At 32.2% G+C, this 22,410-nt stretch overlaps 1 protein-coding gene across 2 annotated transcripts; it reads left to right on the top strand.

Moving 5' to 3' along the window:
• The first annotated feature begins 15,791 nt into the window (after positions 1–15,791).
• LOC139852668 (CMP-sialic acid transporter 2-like) lies at positions 15,792–21,732 on the top strand. 2 transcript variants are annotated; one of them, XM_071841989.1, is made up of 15 exons: positions 15,792–15,977; positions 16,214–16,289; positions 16,396–16,435; positions 16,527–16,638; positions 16,718–16,797; positions 17,542–17,617; positions 17,724–17,824; positions 17,905–17,976; positions 19,477–19,525; positions 19,644–19,685; positions 19,884–20,005; positions 20,188–20,247; positions 20,957–21,005; positions 21,309–21,403; positions 21,486–21,732. In XM_071841989.1, exons 1-15 carry the CDS (start codon positions 15,951–15,953, stop codon positions 21,535–21,537), a joined length of 1,053 nt encoding a protein of 350 aa, XP_071698090.1. In that variant the 5' UTR covers positions 15,792–15,950; the 3' UTR covers positions 21,538–21,732. The 2 variants fall into 2 exon arrangements, with proteins under 2 accessions (XP_071698090.1, XP_071698091.1); XM_071841990.1 differs by having other exon boundaries at positions 16,214–16,280.
• Positions 21,733–22,410: the final 678 nt, after the last annotated feature.

Below are 22,410 nucleotides of genomic sequence, written 5' to 3' on the forward strand. Positions count from 1 at the left end.
TTGGGTTCCCCGCAATATATGCGTCAAAGTAAACACATCGTAACTTATGGGTTTCCCAATGTGATATCCCCCATCTTTCAAACGAAAGCCTTTTATAAACCAAGGCATTCTTGGAACGTTCTTCGAATGTCTTACAAACTGATTTTGCCATAAATAGTTGTGCCGAGGAATTCTGACCGACTCTAGACAAGATTTCATCAATCATGCCTCCGGGTAAGTCTTCTAAAATATTGGGTTGTCTATCCATTTTGTGTTTTTATACTGTAAAATAGACAAGAGTTAGATTCATAAAAGATACTTATTAATACAAGCAATTTTTACATATATCGTAAAACATAAGCACACTATATTACATATATTACACCACACAAATACAACTATCTTATTCCGACTCACTCGTTTCTTCTTTTTCGAACTTGGTTCTTTTTGCTAAGTTTTTAGGGATATATGATGTTCCCCTAATACGAGCCGTCGTTTTCCACATTGGTCTAGAAAAACCTGGTGGTTTAGAGGTTCCCGGGTTATTGTTACAACTTAAGAAATACGGGTGTTGACGATACATATAAAGTTCATCGGGGTTGGAATCAGATTTCTCTATTTTTATGCCCTTTCCCTTATTGATCTCTTTTGCCTTTTTAAATTCAGTTGGGGTAATTTCTATAACATCATCGGAATCCTCGTCGGGATCCGATTCATCGGAGAATTGGTAATCCTCCCAATATTTTGCTTCCTTGGCGGAAACACCGTTGACCATAATTAACCTTGGTCGGTTGGTTGAGGATTTTTTTTTACTTAACCGTTTTATTATTTCCCCCACCGGTTCTATTTCTTCTTCCGGTTCCTCCTCCTCCGGTTCCGATTCTTCTTCCGGTTCCGATTCTTCTTCCGGTTCCTCTTCGGGAACTTGTGAATCAGTCCACGAATCATTCCAAATTACATTTGACTCTTCATTATTATTAGGTGAGTCAATGGGACTTGTATTAGAGGTAGATATCTATCACATAATATCAAACACGTTAAGAGATTAATATATCACATAATATTCACATGTTAAAAATATATAGTTTCCAACAAAATTTGTTAAGCAATCATTTTTCAAGTAAACACGGTCGAAGTCCAGACTCGCTAATGCATCCTAACAAACTCGATAAGACACACTAATGCAAAATTCTGGTTCTCTAAGACCAACGCTCGGATACCAACTGAAATGTCCCGTTCTTATTGATTAAAAACGTTCCATATTAATTGATTTCGTTGCGAGGTTTTGACCTCTATATGAGACGTTTTTTTTCAAAGACTGCATTCATTTTTAAAACAAACCATAACCTTTATTTCATAAATAAAGGTTTAAAAAAATCTTTACATAGATTATCAAATAATGATAATCTAAAATATCCTGTTTACACACGACCATTACATAATGGTTTACAATACAAATATGTTACATCGAAATCAGTTTCTTGAATGCAGTTTTTACACAATATCATACAAACATGGACTCCAAGTCTTGTCCTTATTTTAGTATGCAACAGCGGAAGCTCTTACTATTCACCTGAGAATAAACATACTTTAAACGTCAACAAAAATGTTGGTGAGTTATAGGTTTAACCTATATATATCAAATCGTAACAATAGACCACAAGATTTCATATTTCAATACACATCTCATACATAGAGATAAAAATCATTCATATGGTGAACACCTGGTAACCGACATTAACAAGATGCATATATAAGAATATCCCCATCATTCCGGGACACCCTTCGGATATGATATAAATTTCGAAGTACTAAAGCATCCGGTACTTTGGATGGGGTTTGTTAGGCCCAATAGATCTATCTTTACGATTCGCGTCAATTAGAGTGTCTGTTCCCTAATTCTTGGATTACCAGACTTAATAAAAAGGGACATATTCGATTTCGATAATTCAACCATAGAATGTAGTTTCACGTACTTGTGTCTATTTTGTAAATCATTTATAAAACCTGCATGTATTCTCATCCCAAAAAATATTAGATTTTAAAAGTGGGACTATAACTCACTTTCACAGATTTTTACTTCGTCGGGAAGTAAGACTTGGCCACTGGTCGATTCACGAACCTATAACAAATATGTACATATATATCAAAGTATGTTCAAAATATATTTACAACACTTTTAATATATTTTGATGTTTTAAGTTCATTAAGTCAGTTGTCCTCGTTAGTAACCTACAACTAGTTGTCCACAGTTAGATGTACAGAAATAAATCGATATATATTATCTTGAATCAATTCACGACCCAGTGTATACATATCTCAGTATTGATCACAACTCAAACTATATATATTTTGGAATCAACCCCAACCCTGTATAGCTAACTCCAACATTCACATATAGAGTGTCTATGGTTGTTCCGAAATATATATAGATGTGTCGACATGATAGATCAAAACATTGTATACGTGTCTATGGTATCTCAAGATTACATAATATACAATACAAGTTGATTAAGTTATGGTTGGAGTAGATTTGTTACCAATTTTCACGTAGCTAAAATGAGTAGTTTTTACCAATTTTGTTTTGCTCGCCATTTCTTCGTTTCTAATTCGTTTTAAGTGATTTAAGCGGCCACGATTTCGTATTGAACTTGAATTTATGAAACTAAACAGAAAAGGTATAGGTTTATAGTCGGAAATACAAGTTACAAGTCATTTTTGAAAGAGGTAGTCATTTCCGTCGAAAGAACGACATCTTGATGACTGTTTTGAAAAACATACTTTCACTTTGAGTTTAACCATGATTTTTGGATATGATTTCATGTTCATAAGAAAAATCATTTTCCCAGAAGTATAGCTTTTAAATCAAAGTTCTTCTTAGCTTTTAATTATCCCAACCAAAACAGCCCCCGATTTTACTACGACGGCGTATATCCAGTTTTATGGTGTTTATCGTGTTTCCGAGTTTTAAATCATTAAGTTAGCATATCATATAGATATAGAACATGTGTTTAGTTGATTTTAAAAGTCTAGTTAGAAGGATTAATTTTATTTGCGAACAAGTTTAGAATTAACTAAACTATGTTCTAGTGATTACAAGTTTATAACGTTGAATAAGACAGCTTTTTATCTATGAATCGAATGATGTTATGAACATCATACTACCTCAAGTTCCTTGGATAAACCTACTGGAAGTGAGAAAAATGGATCTAGCTTCAAAGGATCCTTGGATGGCTTGAAAGTTCTTGAAGCAGAATCATGACACGAAAACAATTTCAAGTAAGATTTCCACTCGAAATAAGATTGTTATAGTTATAGAAATTGAACCAAAGTTTGAATATGATTATTACCTTGTATTAGAATGATAACCTACTGTAAGAAACAAAGATTTCTTGAGGTTGGTTGATCACCTTACAAGATTGGAAGTGAGCTAGCAAACTTGAAAGTATTCTTGATTTTATGTAACTAGAACTTGTAGAATTTATGAAGAACACTTAGAACTTGAAGTTAGAACTTGAGAGAGATCAATTAGATGAAGAAAATTGTAGAATGAAAGTGTTTGTAGGTGTTTTTGGTCGTTGGTGTATGGATTAGATATAAAGGATATGTAATTTTATTTTCATGTAAATAAGTCATGAATGATTACTCATATTTTTGTAATTTTATGAGATATTTCATGCTAGTTGCCAAATGATAGTTTCCACATGTGTTAGGTGACTCACATGGGCTACTAAGAGCTGATCATTAGAGTGTATATATCAATAGTACATACATCTTAAAGCTGTGTATTGTACGAGTACGAATACGGGTGCATACGAGTAGAATTGTTGATGAAACTGAACGAGGATGTAATTGTAAGCATTTTTTTTAAGTAGAAGTATTTTGATAAGTGTCTTTAAGTCTTTCAAAAGTGTATGAATACATATTAAAACACTACATGTATATACATTTTAACTGAGTCCTTAAGTCATCGTTAGTCGTTACATGTAAGTGTTGTTTTGAGACCTTTAGGTTAACGATCTTGTTAAATGTTGTTAACCCAAAGTTTATAATATAAAATGAGATTTTAAATTATTATATTGTCATGATATTATGATATATTAATATATCTTAATATGATATATACATTTAAATGTCGTTACAACGATAATCGTTACATATATGTCTCGTTTCGAAATCCTTAAGTTAGTAGTCTTGTTTTTACTTATGTAGTTCATTGTTAATACACTTAATGATATATTTAATTATCATATTATCATGTTATATATAATATAACAATGTATTAATATGCTTCATATATATTTAGTAAGACGTGGTTATAACGATAATCGTTATATGTATCGTTTCGAGTTTCATACGTCAATACTCTCCTTTTTAAGTATATAACTTATTGTTACTATTTTTAATGAGATACTTGATGATCATTATATCATGTTAAACATATATATTTATTCATTTATGTATCATCATGTCATATACAACTTATAGCGTTCGTGAATCATTGGTCAAACTGGGTAATCAGACGTTTACAAAATTTCCGTTTCAATTAACCAAGTCTTAACAAGTTTGATTGCTTAACATGTTGGAAACATTTAATCATGTAAATATAGTTTTCATTAAACATATAATCATAGAAATGTTCGGAAAAGTTCGGGTCACTACATAAATAATTTCCGGTTAAGAACCGATATCCTCTTCCTCGTATCAATGACCTCTTGATCAATTACAAGGATCTCGTGTGTATTCCAATCGACCTCCATTCCGGTTATCATAAATTGAAGGTTAAGGGAGAAGATGTCTCCAAAACCGCTTTTCGAACTCGCTACGATAGTTATGAATTTCTTTTAGTGTCGTTCAGTTTAACTAAGTCCCCAACCGTGTTCATGGATCTTATGAACTGCGTATGCAAGCTTATCTAGACAAATCCGTTATCGTATTCATAGATGATGTCTTAACCTATTCAAAAAGCGAAAGAGAAAACGAACAACATCTCCGTCCTACGCTCGAATTCTCGAGAAAAGAGCAACTTGATAATGCTAAAAACGAACATATATTTCATAGCATTATCCCTCAAGAAAGACAAGCTTTTAGTTGCAATTGTTCTATTTACAAGTGATATTCGTTTAAATAATAAAAGGTGAAGACAAAAGACAGATTCGACAAATTGAAGACGCAAATGACCAAAAAGCTCAAAAGTACAAAGTACAATCAAAGTGGTTCCAATTATTGATGAGAAACGTCTCAAAATTACAAGAGTACAAGATACGAAACGCAAAGTACAAGATATTAAATTGTACGCAAGGACGTTCGAAAAACCGGAACCGGAACCAGAGTCAACTCTCAACGCTCGACGCAACGGACTAAAAATTACAAGTCAACTATGCACATGAATATAATATAATATATAATTAATTCTTAAAATTAATATATATTATATTATATATTATAAACGTCGGCAAACATGAAAACAAACTCATGTGAGCTGATACCTACCTCCATGCAATCGCATGGCCTGTAGGCTTATTTTCCATGCGATCGCATGGCCCTGAAATCCAGGCGACACCCCTATAAATTCGCAGTTTGGTTGATCAAATATCCATCCTATCTCTCTATCTCATACGTAAACATATATATATATATATATATATATATATATATATATATATATATATATATATATATATATATATATATATATATATATATATTATATTTTAATTTTAATTTTAATTTTAAATTCTAATAATAAAGGTATGTTAGCGAATGTTGTAAGGGTGTAAGTCGAAATTCTGTCCGTGTAACGCTACGCTATTTTTAATCATTGTAAGTTATGTTCAACCTTTTTAATTTAATGTCTCGTAGCTAAGTTATTATTATGCTTATTTAATACCGAAGTAATCGTGATGTTGGGCTAAATATTAAAATTGGGTAATTGGGCTTTGGACCATAATTGGGGTTTGGATAAAAGACCGACACTTGTGGAAATTAGACTATGGGCTATTAATGGGTTTTATATTAACTAAACGATACCTCGTTAATTTAATATATAGATTATAATTTGACGTATTTATATATAACCACATACGCTTGACTGGGTACGGTGAGCGGGATATCTATAAATACCAATAATTGTTCATTTTACCGGACACGGAACTGGATTAATAGTTAATAGACTTATTGAAACATGGGTGGATTACATTCAAGGGTAATTGGTGTAATTGTTAACAAAGTAGTAAAACCTTGGACTACACGCAGTCGATAACCTGGTGTATTCATTAAACAAAGTATTAAGACCTTGTTACAATTCGAATCCCCAATTAGTTGGAATATTTGACTTCGGGAATAAGAATAATTTGACGAAGACTTTCGCACTTTATATTTATGACTGATGGACTATTATGGACAAATCCGTACGGACATATTGAATAATCTAGGACAAAGGACAATTAACCCATGGTAATAAAACTAAAATCAACACGTCAAACATCATGATTACGGAAGTTTAAATAAGCATAATTTATATATTTCATATTTAATTGCACTTTTAATTATCGTATTTTTATTTATTGTCATTTTATTTAATTGTATTTTTAATTATCGTACTCTTTAATTATCGCAATTTTATTTTATCGCACTTTTATTTATCGCAATTTCATTATCGTTATTTACTCTACGCTTTAAATTAAGTTATATTTATTTTTAATATTTTACATTAGGTTTTAACTGCGACTAAAAGTTTTAAAATCGACAAACCGGTCATTAAACGGTAAAAACCCCCCATTTTATAATAATAATATTACATATTAATATTTTTGTATTTTTGCAATTATAAGTTAAAACTAATATAGCGTTGAACTAGTTTAAGTCTCCCTGTGGAACGAACCAGACTTACTAAAAACCACACTACTGTACGATTAGGTACACTGCCTATAAGTGTTGTAGCAAGGTTTAGGTATATCCACTCTATAAATAAATAAATCACTTGTGTAAAATTGTATCGTATTTAATAGTATTTCCTTGTAAAAATATAACTATTTTATACACCACCTCGCACACATCAAGTATTTTTGGCGCCGCTGCCGGGGACAGTCAAACGCCGGAAGCAAAACGCTATATATATATATAAAAAGATTTTTAATTTACTTTTGTAAAAATACGTTTTTGTAAAAATACGTTTTAATACAAAAATATAAAAAGAAAAACAAAATAAAGTATATATTTTTAAGAATTGTTTAAAATACATAAATTATAAAGTACTTTTATTTTCTATTTTAGTTTTTAAAATTTAAGTTTTTATTTATTTTATATAAATAATTTATATAATTATAAAACAGAATTAGAAAAAAAAAAATATATATATATATATATATATATATATATATATATATATATATATATATATATATATATATATAAAAATCATGAGGCCTAGTACTGTAGCAGCCCAAAGTCTGGCCCGAAACTCTAGCTCATGCGATCGCATGAGCCCGAAGGCAAAACTTCATGCGACCGCATGAAGCTGTCTGACACGCCACAGTTGATCCCTTCCAGCAATAATTACGGAGTATAATATTATTATTATTAAAACCCTAATTAGGGTTTAATTTTAAATTAATTAAGTTTAGTTTTTATAATTTAATTTGTATTTTAAGTATTAATTAGTTTTAATAAATTATAAAATTAATACTTTTATAAAATAAATAATATAAAAATAATATTTTTATAAAAATTGTACTTTTTACAACTTTAAGTTTATTTTTATATTTTGTATCTTTTTATTCGTTTTAGCGTAATATTTGTATTTTTTGCTCGTATTTAGTTTTAAGACATAGTTTTTTGCCATAGTTATTTTTATTTCTAGATTTTTAGGCTTTGCCGTAAAATTCCTTAAGTGCTTTTTCTTTAGACTAAGATTTAGGTGCTTTAGAATTTTGCGACGCCGTTTTTATATTTTGGTACCTTTTTAAGTTTATACTGTTTTGGATATAGAATTCTTTTTAAGCTTTAATAGTTTTAGACGCAACTTTTAATTTTTAGTTTTTAGACTTTTAAGTTTCAACGCGCTACGTTCTTTTTATTATTTTTTTGACTTTTTATTTTTCGACGTTTTTCGACGCGCTCTTTTTCTTTCTTATTTTTTCGCCGCTCTAGTTTTTAGGACTTAGAATTTTCTATTTCTTCTCTAAAATTTCTTTAAATTTCAACGAAAAATTATTTTAAGCGGTTAAATTGATAGACATCCAAATTTTCTGTTTCGTAGTAATAGTTGAATTTGTTAGTGGCTGAGTTGTGAGCTTCCGATTTAAAGGGTTCTGGCTCCCTGCTGCATTTATTGGCTATTCGAAACGTGGGCAAAAGCAGAAAAGTCTATTAATTTGATAGCTTATATAATTTTTATCTTTTATAACTAATAGGATATTCAGTGAATGCACCGAGCAAAACGTTCACCACCTTTTGTACGTTCACCACCTGTAACTCGATCAAGACATGTAGCAAATATTGTCGCCGTTGATTTTTCTTTAGAATCGTCATCCAGTCAACCAAGTACTCCAATTCAAATTTCTGATAATCCATTTTTTGAACCCGACCTCACAATTGAGAATCCGGAGGATATTCAAGGACAATTTAGAGATCCTGAACCACTAATCTTTCCTCCGGAACCACCAATCATTCAAACAGATATTGTCGAAGAACCAACTATTAAATCAGAATCCTCTAGTGATTCAGATTCAACAAATTCAATTATGGAGAATCTAGAACCGTTAAGTATGGAAGACCGAATGCGAGCTAAACGCACTGGCCAAGGTCACGCAATTACTCAACCTGACATTAATGCGCCAGATTATGAAATCAAAGGACAAATCCTACACATGGTAACTAATCAATGCCAATTTAGTGGTGCGCCGAAGGAAGGTCCAAACGAACATCTTCATACCTTTAATAGGATCTGTACACTATTTAAAATCCGAGAAGTGGAGGATGAACAGATATATCTCATGTTATTTCCCTGGACTTTAAAGGGAGAAGCCAAAGATTGGTTGGAATCGTTACCTGAAGGGGCGATTGATACATGGGACGTCTTAGTTGAAAATTTTCTTAAACAATTCTTTCCGGCATCTAAAGCCGTAAGACTTCAAGGAGAAATTGTTACGTTCACGCAAAAGCCAAATGAAACTTTATATGAAGCTTGGACCAGATTTGGAAAATTATTGAGAGGATGTCCGCAACATGGTTTAGACACCTGTCAAATAGTACAAATATTCTACCAAAGATGCGACATCACTACAAGAAAAGACATCGATATAGCAGCTGGTGGTTCCATTATGAAGAAATCCAACTCAATTAAGTTCCCATTTATCCTACATTCCAGGTATCGAACTTAGAGAAATGCCCTGCGGAACAGGAACTTGTTATTCTTTTAGATGAGCTTACTATTGATGACAAACTCTACTTCATAGGAGAACTGGTTGAAATTATAGATCGTAAAACCAAACTCTGAGACGACGTGAAATTCCGACTGTCAAAGTTCGTTGAAATGCCCAAGGAAGTACCTTCACCTATTTGTAGAATTTTCAACGCAAGGTTTTAAAGGAGAAACAACAACTACTACTTCCAACTAAATTTCGGGACGAAATTTCTTTTAAGGTGTGGGTAATGTAACATCCCGCATTTTTCCGTTAAATTATTTTAACGCCCGTTTTTTATTTTGATAATATCTTTCGCTATCTAAATTCGTATCCTCCGTTAGCTAACGTTCTTAATATTTTCTTTATTTAATTATAACATCTCTCGTTTACTCTAGCGTATTTAAAATATTCGTTCGGTTAATTCAAGCACCCACTTCCAAACTTGAGGGACTAACTTTGCCATGTGGTCAAAGATGTAACTAGTGGAACTAGTTATCACCCACCACCACCACTCATTCATTCTTTCACCTCCCCATTTCTCTACTACTTCCATTTTCTTTTCTCTCAAACACCCAATTCATTCAATCATCATCTAATTCGGATCTAGGAAGAAAACATCAAAACAAATTGTACTTTTGGAATCCTTGCATCTTCCTCTACAACTTGATACTAATTTCATCTAGTTTGGATAACTTTCTAAAATCTCTAGATTTCATGCTCTTGATGTTCTTGACTTAAAAGTGTGTTAATTAGTGTCTATGGCTCAAGTCTAACATGAATATGTGTTTGGTTTGTTCGATTTTGTTGTTTTGAGTAACTAGCTTGAATATGAAAAATGGGTTAGTTAACTCTTTGATTTTGAATGATGAAATGTGTTTAGATGTTAATGTTTGTGTGTTCAAAGTGTTAGTTACTTCATTAGCTTCGTTTTGGTATGTTGGATGACATGAAAACCTTACATAAACATGATTATTGATTTTGTGATACTTGGTTAGGGTTTGATAGATTTTAAAACGAACATTTGATGCATGGAATGCTATGAGATGTTATTTGTAAGTGTTTAGTTGTATTGTATATTTAATTACATTCGAAACGGCATATTGTATGTGTAGATTAGATTCCCGAATCATGAAATGCATTTTTTGAACTTGAAACTTTGATAATGAACTTTTAATGATCATTCGGCGAGAATTCGGTTATTGTAAATGATGAATTTGATTGATGATATGTGTTTAGTTGTATTCCTCGTAAAAATACCTTTCCAACGATATAAGATACGTGTTTTGAATATTTACGGTTCATTAGTTATGGTTGTTTGAAGTTGGATTCGTGCATAAATCAAAACTGTCCAGATTTGCTGAACAGATATATGAGCGGCGCTCCAATACCTTAAGCGGCGCTCCGGGCCCGGCTGTCCAAAAGCGCACATTTTCGTTTAATTTTAACTATGCTACGCACCTCCGATTAACATGAAACTTGGCCAACATACTTATATATGCTTATCTTTCATAGAAAAATTGTCGGATACCTGACCCGAACCCGTTGACTTTGATCAAGTTTGACTTCTAGTCAAACTTAATCAAACACTTATGCAATCGTTCTAACGTGCTTTTATACTTATATCTTGCATGAAACTTGACAACTTGATTCACATGCTATATAATCGAGTCGTAATGAGCCATATGACTAATTGAACAACTTTGACCAACCGTATTTACAGTTATTGATACAACCTACTTGTTTAGGTCAAGACTAGCATTCGTTCTTGCACACGTTTACTTGTGAAGTACTTTTACACTCTTGCACTCAAGGTGAGATCATAGTCCCACTTTACTCTTTTATACTTATATTTGGGATGAGAAAACATAAACGTTTTGTTTTACAAAGTGAACACAAGTACGAAAACAAGCATTCTACGTACGAGTTAGAACAAAAATGCCTCAATTCAATTATCATTAGTTACACTTGCAGGGTGTAAGCGAGAACTTATGTTGTGTGGCCATACGGGTTTGACAAACCCTCATTCGGATGGTTCGCTACCGTTAAGCGAATGAAATATATTTTCGGGTATACGTGTAGGTTCTAAAACTTTATTTATGGGGTTCGTGGAAAGTTAAGCCTTGATAGTTGGGTGCTCGTGATAACAACTTTTAGAATGGTTTACTATTATTTCAACGCTATAAATCTTGTGGTTCAGCTTACTTACTTATGTACTCACTTACTAAACCTATGATTTCACCAACGTTTTCGTTGACAGATTTTCCATGTTTTTCTCAGGTCCTTGAACAATATGTGTTACATGCTTCCGCACTCTATTTTGATACTTGCTTGGATGTCGAGTATACTTGCATACATGGATCGTCTTTTGACTTTACATTAAAGCGTGTCGCATAGGTTTCATTTGTACTTAAAAACGTTGTATCGTATTAGTCGTTGAACTACTTTGTAAACTTTGAAACATCTTTACATATGAGATGAATGCGGCATATTTTGGTCAAACGTTGTTTTAAAGACTTATGACCACATAATGGGACCTAAGTAGACGGCGCCGTCAATGACGATTTTTTCGGGTTGCTACACATCCTCGGTGTAAAAACATTGACTTGAAGTTGAACTTGAGCTATCAACGGACCTGCGGGACCCAGAAATGCATGGACCGATACCACGCTCCCATCCGGGGCGTGACCCCAATACCTTGTTCATGATTTGTAGTTCGGTCATCGGGTTTTCTACACCAACTTGCTCATTTAGAAGTTGAACCATTTCATTCTACATATTTAAAACACGAGAATAATCCAAATTATAATACGAACACTTTTAGTATGTTTTGACTTATATAAAAATTTAACGTTCTAGTGAATTATAAGGTATTTACTTACATATTTTTCTTCTGTGTTGCCACGAAATTTACCATCTTTATCAGTGTTGTTCCGTTTATATGCTCTAATTAAACTTTCAAGCTCATTTGTCTCCAAGTTACGTTGTACGGTATATAATATTAATAATTAGCTAATAACAATATATATATATATATATATATATATATATATATATATATATATATATATATATATATATATATATATATATATATATATATATATTGTTATTAATCCGAATTACCCATAAATTAACTTACATGTATACCATACATATAGCTTAATAGTGGAAGAATAAGAATCAAAAGGTATTCGAGAACAAATGGTGGAACCGTTCGTTGACTCTAAACGAAATACAAATATCAAGCTATCAATGTATATCAGATCAGTCAATTAAGAGGGAATGAGAATGACATTATTGGTTAGTAGCTCCGAATTATGTATATAATGTTTGTTCGCTATGCGTTTCTGTCTGATCTGATATCTATGTTCGTGTATCTATACATGACCTTAGGTGCATTAGCGCATAGGCTCAAATTATGACCCATGGAGCTAGACATGTTTAATGTTATATCGTATTACAATAGAATTTTAATTGATAATATTTATTTAATGATATTACTTAAAAACTTTAACCCATCACAGCTAACTAAGCTAGCTAAAAAAGCAAATTCATGCCTTATTCATATTTATTTCTACTTACAAAGTTAATTGGTGCTGTTAAGCTGAGGTAGAAGGGGCTGTAGATAGCAGAACCCATGTAGCATCTTCTGGTCCAGAGGCCAGTAAGCATATTTATTTCTTCAAATCTTCACTTTCCTTCTTGCTGGAGTATTCAGAACCCGCACCAGTCAAATTAAGCCACATCAGTTTCTGTTGCATTGCAGAACCCCATAAGTTTTATTTATATATAGAAAGAGAAAACAAAAAAAAGATGAAACGAGTAATGGTTACGTACATCCCAGTGCTTATAATATAACATAAATGAAGTGTTTAGGTTTTTAGAAACCTTTGTCTTTTCGCTGTGAGGAAACACCCTGAATGGCAGTAAAGATCTCTGGTGTATATACATAAAAGAGTGATCAAATATGACGCATATAATGACTTAGTCTTTCCCAGCAAGCTTCATTTATAGTTCATACGATCAGCTTCATATAAGACTAACAACAATAAAAAATCAGATCCAGTAAGTTCTATACGGCATCAAAAGCTAACCATTTTCAAAATTTAACATGACATGTAACTTAAGATTGCATTCCAAGGACCAATAACAATGAGTGGAGCAAAAATGCATTTAACGAAACACATACAATATATTCATTGAACATATTAATGCAAAGTTGTAAACAGAAACAATTAAATAAGAAAAAAATCTGTTGAGAATATGGATGAAGTGACTCACTTGAACTTCAACTCTCTAATCAATATAGAAAATCATAAACATAAACACAAAATTTAACATAATTGCTTAAATTTGTTCATTTTGTTCAAAAACTATAAATTTATAGTTTAAATTCATGTTAAAATGCTGACCAATTTTGAGTTTGACCGACTTTGATTACCAAATTCGATTTTGACCCATCAATTGACGTTGACCGATTAATTAAACGGATTTTGAAAAATCGGAATGGATTACTCCTAAAAATGATTAATCGGAGATTAATCGGCGAGTAAACGGGTTTTTTACAACACTGGATGTATTGCATGAGATTAAAAATCATGGGTCATGTTCATACATAAATCTCTTTAGTGTTTCCTTTTCGATCTATTCTATCAAAACTCATTTTTTTCTCTACATTTCCTTTATGAACTAAAGAAAAGAAGACGATGACTTTCTCCATGTAATAGTAAACATGAGATCATTTTTTTTCTCCATGTTTCCAAGAACATATTTTTTCATGGGATTATGGGACTTTTTTTCTCGTATTCTTTTTATAAACAAAAGAAAAAGTTCATAATCTTTTCATATTATACATTTTTTTTTAAATATAAACATGGCAAATATTTGCTTTTGTTCTTTCACTTTATGTATTCTAAGTCTTTCTTCTCTTTTTCTTATTCTTGACCATTCCTATGCAATCTTCAAAAACTTGCGGAAGCTATATAAGTTGTCACACAAAGGAACACATGCTCTGATACTACTTGATCCGTTACGAGATTGAGAACCCGACCATACTCGTAAGGATATTAATTGATTTATTTATATTTTACACACATATCTCAATACAAGACTAGAGGTTATATCTCCCTCTTCCAATTACACTATCTATATATAATAAAAATGTAACTAGAGATATTTCTCCATGTTTACAAATCATGTAGAACATGAGCATGTTTTTGTGAAAGTGTATATATCCTCCCTTTTGTTTATTTTTATTATAAAATCATGGAATATGACTCCCTTCGACCCCTTATTTCTATTTCGGGTAAAACATTTCGATCTTACCGGATCAATGGTCTAAGAAATAGTTAGTGTGCATTACAAAGTATTAATTACGAGTATTAATTATCGTACATTATTAATTACGAATATTAATTAATTTTAAAGAGTAATGAATATTGAAAAAAAATAGTCACTGCAGGACGATGTTTGTAATTAATTCTTAAACTGAACGAACGCAGTAAAAATGAAAGAAGACTATGATGATTTTTGTAATTCTCCCAAAGTAAAAAAATTTAGTCAGTAAAATACTAATATTAAAGGTTGCAAAACTCGCTATTTGTGGATTAATTAATCGTGACTTTGAATGGAGTAATTGAAAATAGCATTTTATACGTTTAAATAATAAATATTAAAATTATGTGAGTTAGTATGGAAGAAAATTATGAACAGAAATATAAACTTTAACACAATTGTCTAAAATCATTATTTTTGTTCAAATATTTTATAATTTTAGTTTAAACTTATGTTAAAATGTTAATCAATTTTGATTTTTTGACTCATTAATCTATGATATTAACTAGTTGTGGAGCCATCGCTTCGCGCCGGGGGCTCCGTTTTGAATGGAGTTAAAAAAAGTCTTCATCTATTTTGTAAAAAAGAATTTTTTTCGACATCTAACATTGAAGGGTTGTTCATTTTGTGAAAGTTGCTTCTTTTAGCGTTCGTTTTTTTTTTTTAAGTTAGTTGATCTATTTTGTAAAAAAGAATGTTTTTCGACATCTTTTGGTAGCATTGAAGGGTTGTTCCTTTTATGAAAGTTGCCTCTTTTATCGTTGAGGAAGGAAAGAAGAAAAAAAAAGTTAGTTAATTTTTTTTTAAAAAGATTTTTTTTCGACATCTTTTGGTAACATTGAAGAGTTAGTTCTTTTACGAAAGTTGCTTCTTTTATCGTTGGAGACCCAAAAAAAAGGTGAAATGATGAAAATGCCCCTACTTACTATTGGTGAATAGTGCTACAGGATTTTGTCTATTAATTATATAGATAATTAAACGATTTTTGAAAATTAGAACAATGGTTGTTTTTTGGTTGTTTATAAGGAGTAATCTAGACTAATAGGAAGTAATCCTGTTTTTTTACAACAGTGCTAATATTGACTTTCATACAAGTTTCTGATTTGAGTTGGTAGAAACAGATCAGTCAGTTGATAGTATCTGCAACCGCTGCTGCTTCATTCTCCGTATTTGATTTTGATGTTTCCTGCATCGACTTAATCGATCCAATTTACATCTCCTCTTTTTTCAATGGAGTATAGAAGAGTCAAAGATCAGGTTCATATCTCTTTTCTTTCTTTCTTTCTTTCTTTCTTTCTTTCTGTTATTATAGCATTATTAATATTAATTATTAATTAAAATTTATAATTAATTATATTATCATTGCTTGTTAGGGCTTTGTATCTTCCATTAGATCGATTTTCTCACTTATTCAATAAGGCATCTTCAATTGCCCTACTTTTCATGTTCGATTCATACAATACAATACAATGTAATTTGAGCAATAATTGTAGGATAAGGATGGAGATCCGGCTAAACAAGACATTGAGAGCTTACGTGGCAAACCTACTCTACTAGATGGTGCTCACTGTATCATCATATGCTCATACTTCTGTTATATTTATTATTGTTATACACTGTATATTTTTATTTTATATACATCGAGTCCTTAGGGTTTGTAATTTGATATTTGCAGTTCCTACCCCTCATGATAAAACTACTAAGTGGAAGAGGAAGTAAGTATACCAGTCAGTTATCATGTCATTGCCGATTCTCGTGTACCAAATTATACATTGCTCTTGAATGCTCTACTTACTTACTTTATAGGTCCATGGTTACACTGGCGTTGACATTTCTTACCAGCTCCCAAGCTATACTTATTGTCTGGTCCAAAAGAGCTGGAAGATACGAGTACAGCGTCACAACAGCTAACTTTTTGGTGAGCCCAATCTTATTTTTCAACTTATTCGTGGCCAACCTAATTTTTTTTACCTCTATTTTCCTAAATTTGGAGCCAGGTTGAAGCTCTAAAATGTGCACTATCACTCGCAGCCTTGGCTAGAATATGGAGAACTGACGGTATCACCGAAGATAACAGGTATCTTGAATTTTCCACTCCCATACTTTAACTAAATCACGAAACACACACTCATAGCAACTTAAATACTGCAGTTTGATTGACCAGTTGTAGATCATTTCACATTTAGAAATATGTAACTGTCATGATATAAGAAAGCTGGCAAGAATGCATTATTATGGATTTAGTTGTGACTATCACATGTTTTGAAGATAGTTTTCAACAACAGACGTCAATGTTTGCTATGCATAGGGTCTATATAGAATGTGGACAGAACACATAGATGTGCAGGATCCTGAAGTTTATTGCGAGGGGCCCACATGAGTTGTTGACTTGGTGCATATTCTTTTGAATATACACTGATCAAGTCCGGAACCCCTTACCCGTGCTTGGAGAAAATCAACTTTTTTAATTAGATGTCCATTTGTATCTGCCTTAGAAAAGCTCATTAATATCAATGGCTGACTGTTGTTGGGCAAATGCAAGAACATCGTATGCATTGGGTGTCTGCAAGATTACAAACGATAGTATCCATAGTTCCCGTTGTTTTTGCTTGTCAAAACTTGATGAATAGTCTCTTGCTACCTCTCATTGGTCAATTTTGGCCACTTTCACCAGTCCTCCTGAATTCCTATGGGAAGCCGTTGGATGGCCTTGATAGTGCCTAAAAAAAGCCAATATAAATGGCTCTAGGATTTAACTCTGTATCAAATCAACATGGTATATGTGGAACTAGACTCTGCGCTTACCCTCTAGTTTTGTCAGGTTGGGTACGACAGTGGAAGAAGTTAGTGTTTATCCAATTCCTGCAGCACTTTACCTTGTCAAGAATCTGCTCCAGGTTGGTTGGTTGGTTCCTACATTATTATTATTTTATTTAATCTGAATTTTTATTTTTAATTGCTTTGGCTTAAACTCTCTTTCTGAGTCATGCATGTATTTGGCAGTACTATATCTTTGCATATGTGGATGCTCCAGGGTATCAGATACTTAAAAACCTGAATATAATCAGCACTGGTGTGTTGTATCGCATAATTCTCAAGAAAAAGTATGCACCAGTCACCTCTTGTTTCTGATCAGGTAGTTTTTAGAATGATGATGATGATGCATAACAAAATTGTCTGACAGGTTAAGCGAGATCCAGTGGGCTGCTTTCGTTTTACTTTGTGCTGGGTGCACAACGGCACAACTTAATCCTTCGTAAGTTCCATTCTCCTAGTTATACACATGTCATTACTGTGTTGTTACTAAATTATATTGCTTCACATTTATAACATGAATAGGGAAAACCTTATCACTTTACCCGTTTAGCCACATTATCAAACAAACTCTTTATTATCCAATTTTTTAATAGTTTAAAAAGCTATTAAACTCTGGTTGTCGTATTGACATCACTTACAGCGTCATCCCTTATATATATATATATATATATATATATATATATATATATATATATATATATATATATAGTGGTAGGATCAAGAGGGAAGTAACCATTCGGGGGGAAGCAAAAGCTTTTTTTTTTTTTTCGTTTTTTGAAAAAACTTTGTTCACGAACATTATAGATGAGATGAAAATATGAACATTTAGTAGAGACACTTTGTGATAAATGTTTTTATTTTGGCGGGAAAACGCTCGAAGAAGTAATATATAACAATTATCGTGTTTTTCGAGCGTATTTTGAGGTTTTAACTATTGGGGTTTAGATATTAGGGTTTAGAAATTTAGGGTTTAGGGTTTAGATTTAGGGTTTAGATTTAGGATTTAGATTGAGTTTTTAACACGAACGGTTTAGAGTTTAGGGTTTAGGGTTTAGGGTTTGGTGTTTTGGGTTTATTCCATAAACCCAAAACACCAAACCCTAAACCCTAAACTCTAAATCGGGCTAAATTTTACTTCACAAAACATAAAAAAAAACATTCATATTCTTCACGAACAATATTATCTTGGATGTTATTTTTGTCGATCGTTTTTCCGCCTAAATAATAACATTCATCACGAAGTGTCTCTTCTAAATGTTCATATTTTCGTGTGATCTTGATGCCGGAAAAAAAAAAATTTCAAAAAAAAGGAAAAAAAAATAAAAATTTTGCTTCCCCCCCCTTCCCCCGATTGGTTACTTCCCCATTGATCATGCCCCTATATATATATATATATATATATATATATATATATATATAACCTGGGACCTCCTAAGAATCCCCTCACACGGCTCTCTTGAACATTGTGTTTTCCAGTGGAATTTCTCTATAACTTGTTTCATGTAATGGATCTGCAAAGCTAGTTAAAACCCAAGCCTCTCCTAAAGACCCTTCTTTTTGATACATGATGTCGATATATGTGGTGACATTAATGACAGCATCATCCATCCACTTAGCAAATTGTAGAACAAAATGAAACATACATCACATGGGTATGGTCAGATGCAAGAGTTTATTTTTACAAGTGTGCATTTGTTTCCTTCAATAAATGGAATAGTTTTGTGTTGCTGTACCTAATTGTAACTCCCTTTTATCTCATCAGCGATTAGTTGTATATATGACATCAACACCTCAATTATCACTTTCTGCGTAGGATGGTACTCTATATGCCGTGATAAGGAAAAACTGGGGTTTTCATGAATTTCTTATTTCCTCGTTCGATCAATCAAAATTGAGATCATTGGATCTTCTTTTACACTCTGTTTCTCTTTGTTTACAGTTCTGATCATGTTCTTCAGACTCCTTTTCTAGGCTGGATGATGGCAATTGTGAGTTGTGGGCTTTTTTAGCTTATTCCTAGATATGAGTACCAAACTAGTGTAATTCTTTGATATACTATACTATGGAGTATTATATTATAATATGTACTCAACTGTTCATTTGCAGATTATGGCACTTTTAAGTGGTTTTGCTGGAGTTTACACAGAGGTAAAGGGCGTGTATTACTTTTGTGTTATCCAAACTTCTACCTTGAATAACAACACATGAATGTTTCCGTTTGTGACAGTTAAAATTGTTCTGTGAATTCAAAATTGTCTTTTGGTGTATATCACTATAACCTAATTCATAACAAGATCTGTCAAGTGCTGGCAACTCTATTTGATAAGACAAATCTTCATCTTACAGGCCATTATAAAAAAGAGGCCTTCAAGGAATATAAATGTTCAGAACTTTTGGTTATATGTCTTTGGGATGGTCTTTAATGTTGTTGCGATACTGGTCCAGGATTTTGGTGCTGTCATGAACAAGTATGTTATGTTCTTCACTGGTTCTTATTTCTAGTGGTTATATGTTATCTTAAAGCCATATCAAGTCATATTTAGTACCTGCGTAGTCGAAGTCAGAATAAACCATCGACTGCATCAAGTTTTTGGTGTTGTAGTATTTGCACTTTGTCTACTAAAATGAAACACCCTACTCTTATGTGCAGGGGATTTTTCCATGGATATTCACTAATAACGGTCCTCATGATTATCAACCATGCCCTAAGGTATATATATCTTTCAATATGTGTCATCCAGTGTGATGGTTGTAGTGCCCGTACAGTGTACTATGATCTCTTCAGTTTCTACTATTGTTTGATAAGTTACGCTTATTACCTGTAGGGTAAAAATGCCTATAGGTGGATTTTGATGTATCTTTTAATATATTAATATTAATACTAATTAATATTATATTAACTATTATTATTATTTATTATTATTATTATTTATATTTATAATTTTATAATAACGATAATAATAGTTACTAACCCAATTTTTTTTTTAAGTTTATTAATTATAATTATTTAATAATAATAATATAATAATAATAATAGTTATAATAGTAATAAATTACTAATCACTTTGTAGCTAATGTTAATCATATTCATATTTAGCCTTATAAGACAAGTGTTTTCTTTCACTTCAAGACTGCTACCTAAAGTTGGAAACACTGGTCGGCAATTAAGATGTAGTGAGGAATTTATTGGAAGTTTTGTTTTCTAATCAAAGTAAAACTCCTCAAGTCTTTTTTTCTTTTGTTTTCCTTTCCCTTTTCACAAAGGGACTATGAAGCTCTCATATTTTTTTGCCAATTTACTGAAAATATGCGTACTAAAAACCCATTCGCATATGCTGACATCCGTGACACGAGGCTTAGAAACTTTATGGCACCTTGTTATATTGAATATAATTACATATTATTATGTGGATTTGCAGTGGGATCGCTGTGTCTATGGTAATGAAGTATGCTGACAATATTGTGAAGGTAAGGCCTCTTATGTTCATAATATTCTTAATGTTGCTTGCGGTTGCAGTTGCATCTCATTCCAGAAATGATATAATACCAAAAAGCTAGTTCATTGTCTTAGCTTGAAATTTGCATGCATGTTTTCCTTTATTTTTAAGAAAAAAGTTTAAAAACATCTTATAGGAAAGGGCATGTTTGATGTACCTGATAGACATGTATTGTTGTATATATGAACACAATAAATAAATAAATAAATATATATAGGACACATGCTTGCATGTTTATAATATTAATTAAAAAGGTTTCTGTTTACTATTGCAGGTTTATTCGACTTCTGTAGCAATGCTACTTACAGCAGTTGTTTCTGTGTTTCTGTTTAATTTTCATCTATCTCTCGCTTTCTTCCTTGGGTCCACGTAAGCAATGTTCAGTTACTTATAAACGAAGCAAGTGTTGTTGCTTTAACTTAGGCTAACCGGTAATATGCATTCTTGACAGTGTTGTATCAGTTTCCATCTACTTGCATTCCATTGGAAAACTTCAGAGATGATGATAGTGAGGGAACTATCTTCATCTGTGTTTTGAGCTCTTGAGTTATCAGATTCATTTTGTTCTTCATACAATCATGTATTGAATTGAATTGAAAGTAGTCAGCACTTGTTCTTTATTTTTAATGCTACTCCAGTAGTTCCTGTAAGTTGTAATACTTATTACAGAGCCAAGAAACGCAAGGATTTCACTGTCATTTTAGCTTCTTCTAGAATTTTATTTATGGTCTATATGGTTAATAAATGGTTATCCAGACGCACATGTTGTAAACAGCACTAACATATGAAAAATAACTTTTGGAAGAACAAAGAAAGTGGCTTGAGATATTCAATAAAACATGACAGGATAGTAAGTCCAGTGTTGTATCATTACGGTGGATCCAGATTGTTGCCAGAATTTGATCAATAAACGATATTATTAATCTCGATATAAGTCACACATCACTAGTACCCACCTTTTTCAATTTAAAAGAAAATGTGATGCCAACAGATACAAATTCAATCAGTCCTAATACCTTTGATATGATCTCCAATGGCTCATGATAAGTTACATATTATAATGAGATCAATCATCATCTATACAAAATCAATCAACCCTAATAGGTTTGATATGATCTCCAATAGCTCATGATAAGTTATATATACAACAACAACAACAATACCCAATTCCACTAAAGTGGAGTATGGGGAGGTTAGATGTAGGCAGTCCTTTCCTCTACCCTAAAGTAAAAGGGAAGTCATTCTTCTACCCAGGATACCTATCGGTCCCCAGGTAGAGGAAGTCGTCCCTCCCTATTTTGTAGAGCAGAGAGGCTGCTTCCTAGGGACCTCCGATCAGAAAGAACCATGAAATCCGATATGTGAAGTAAAAATAT

The sequence above is a fragment of the Rutidosis leptorrhynchoides genome, chromosome 6, assembly GCF_046630445.1.
Source record: "Rutidosis leptorrhynchoides isolate AG116_Rl617_1_P2 chromosome 6, CSIRO_AGI_Rlap_v1, whole genome shotgun sequence".
NCBI lineage: Eukaryota > Viridiplantae > Streptophyta > Magnoliopsida > Asterales > Asteraceae > Rutidosis > Rutidosis leptorrhynchoides.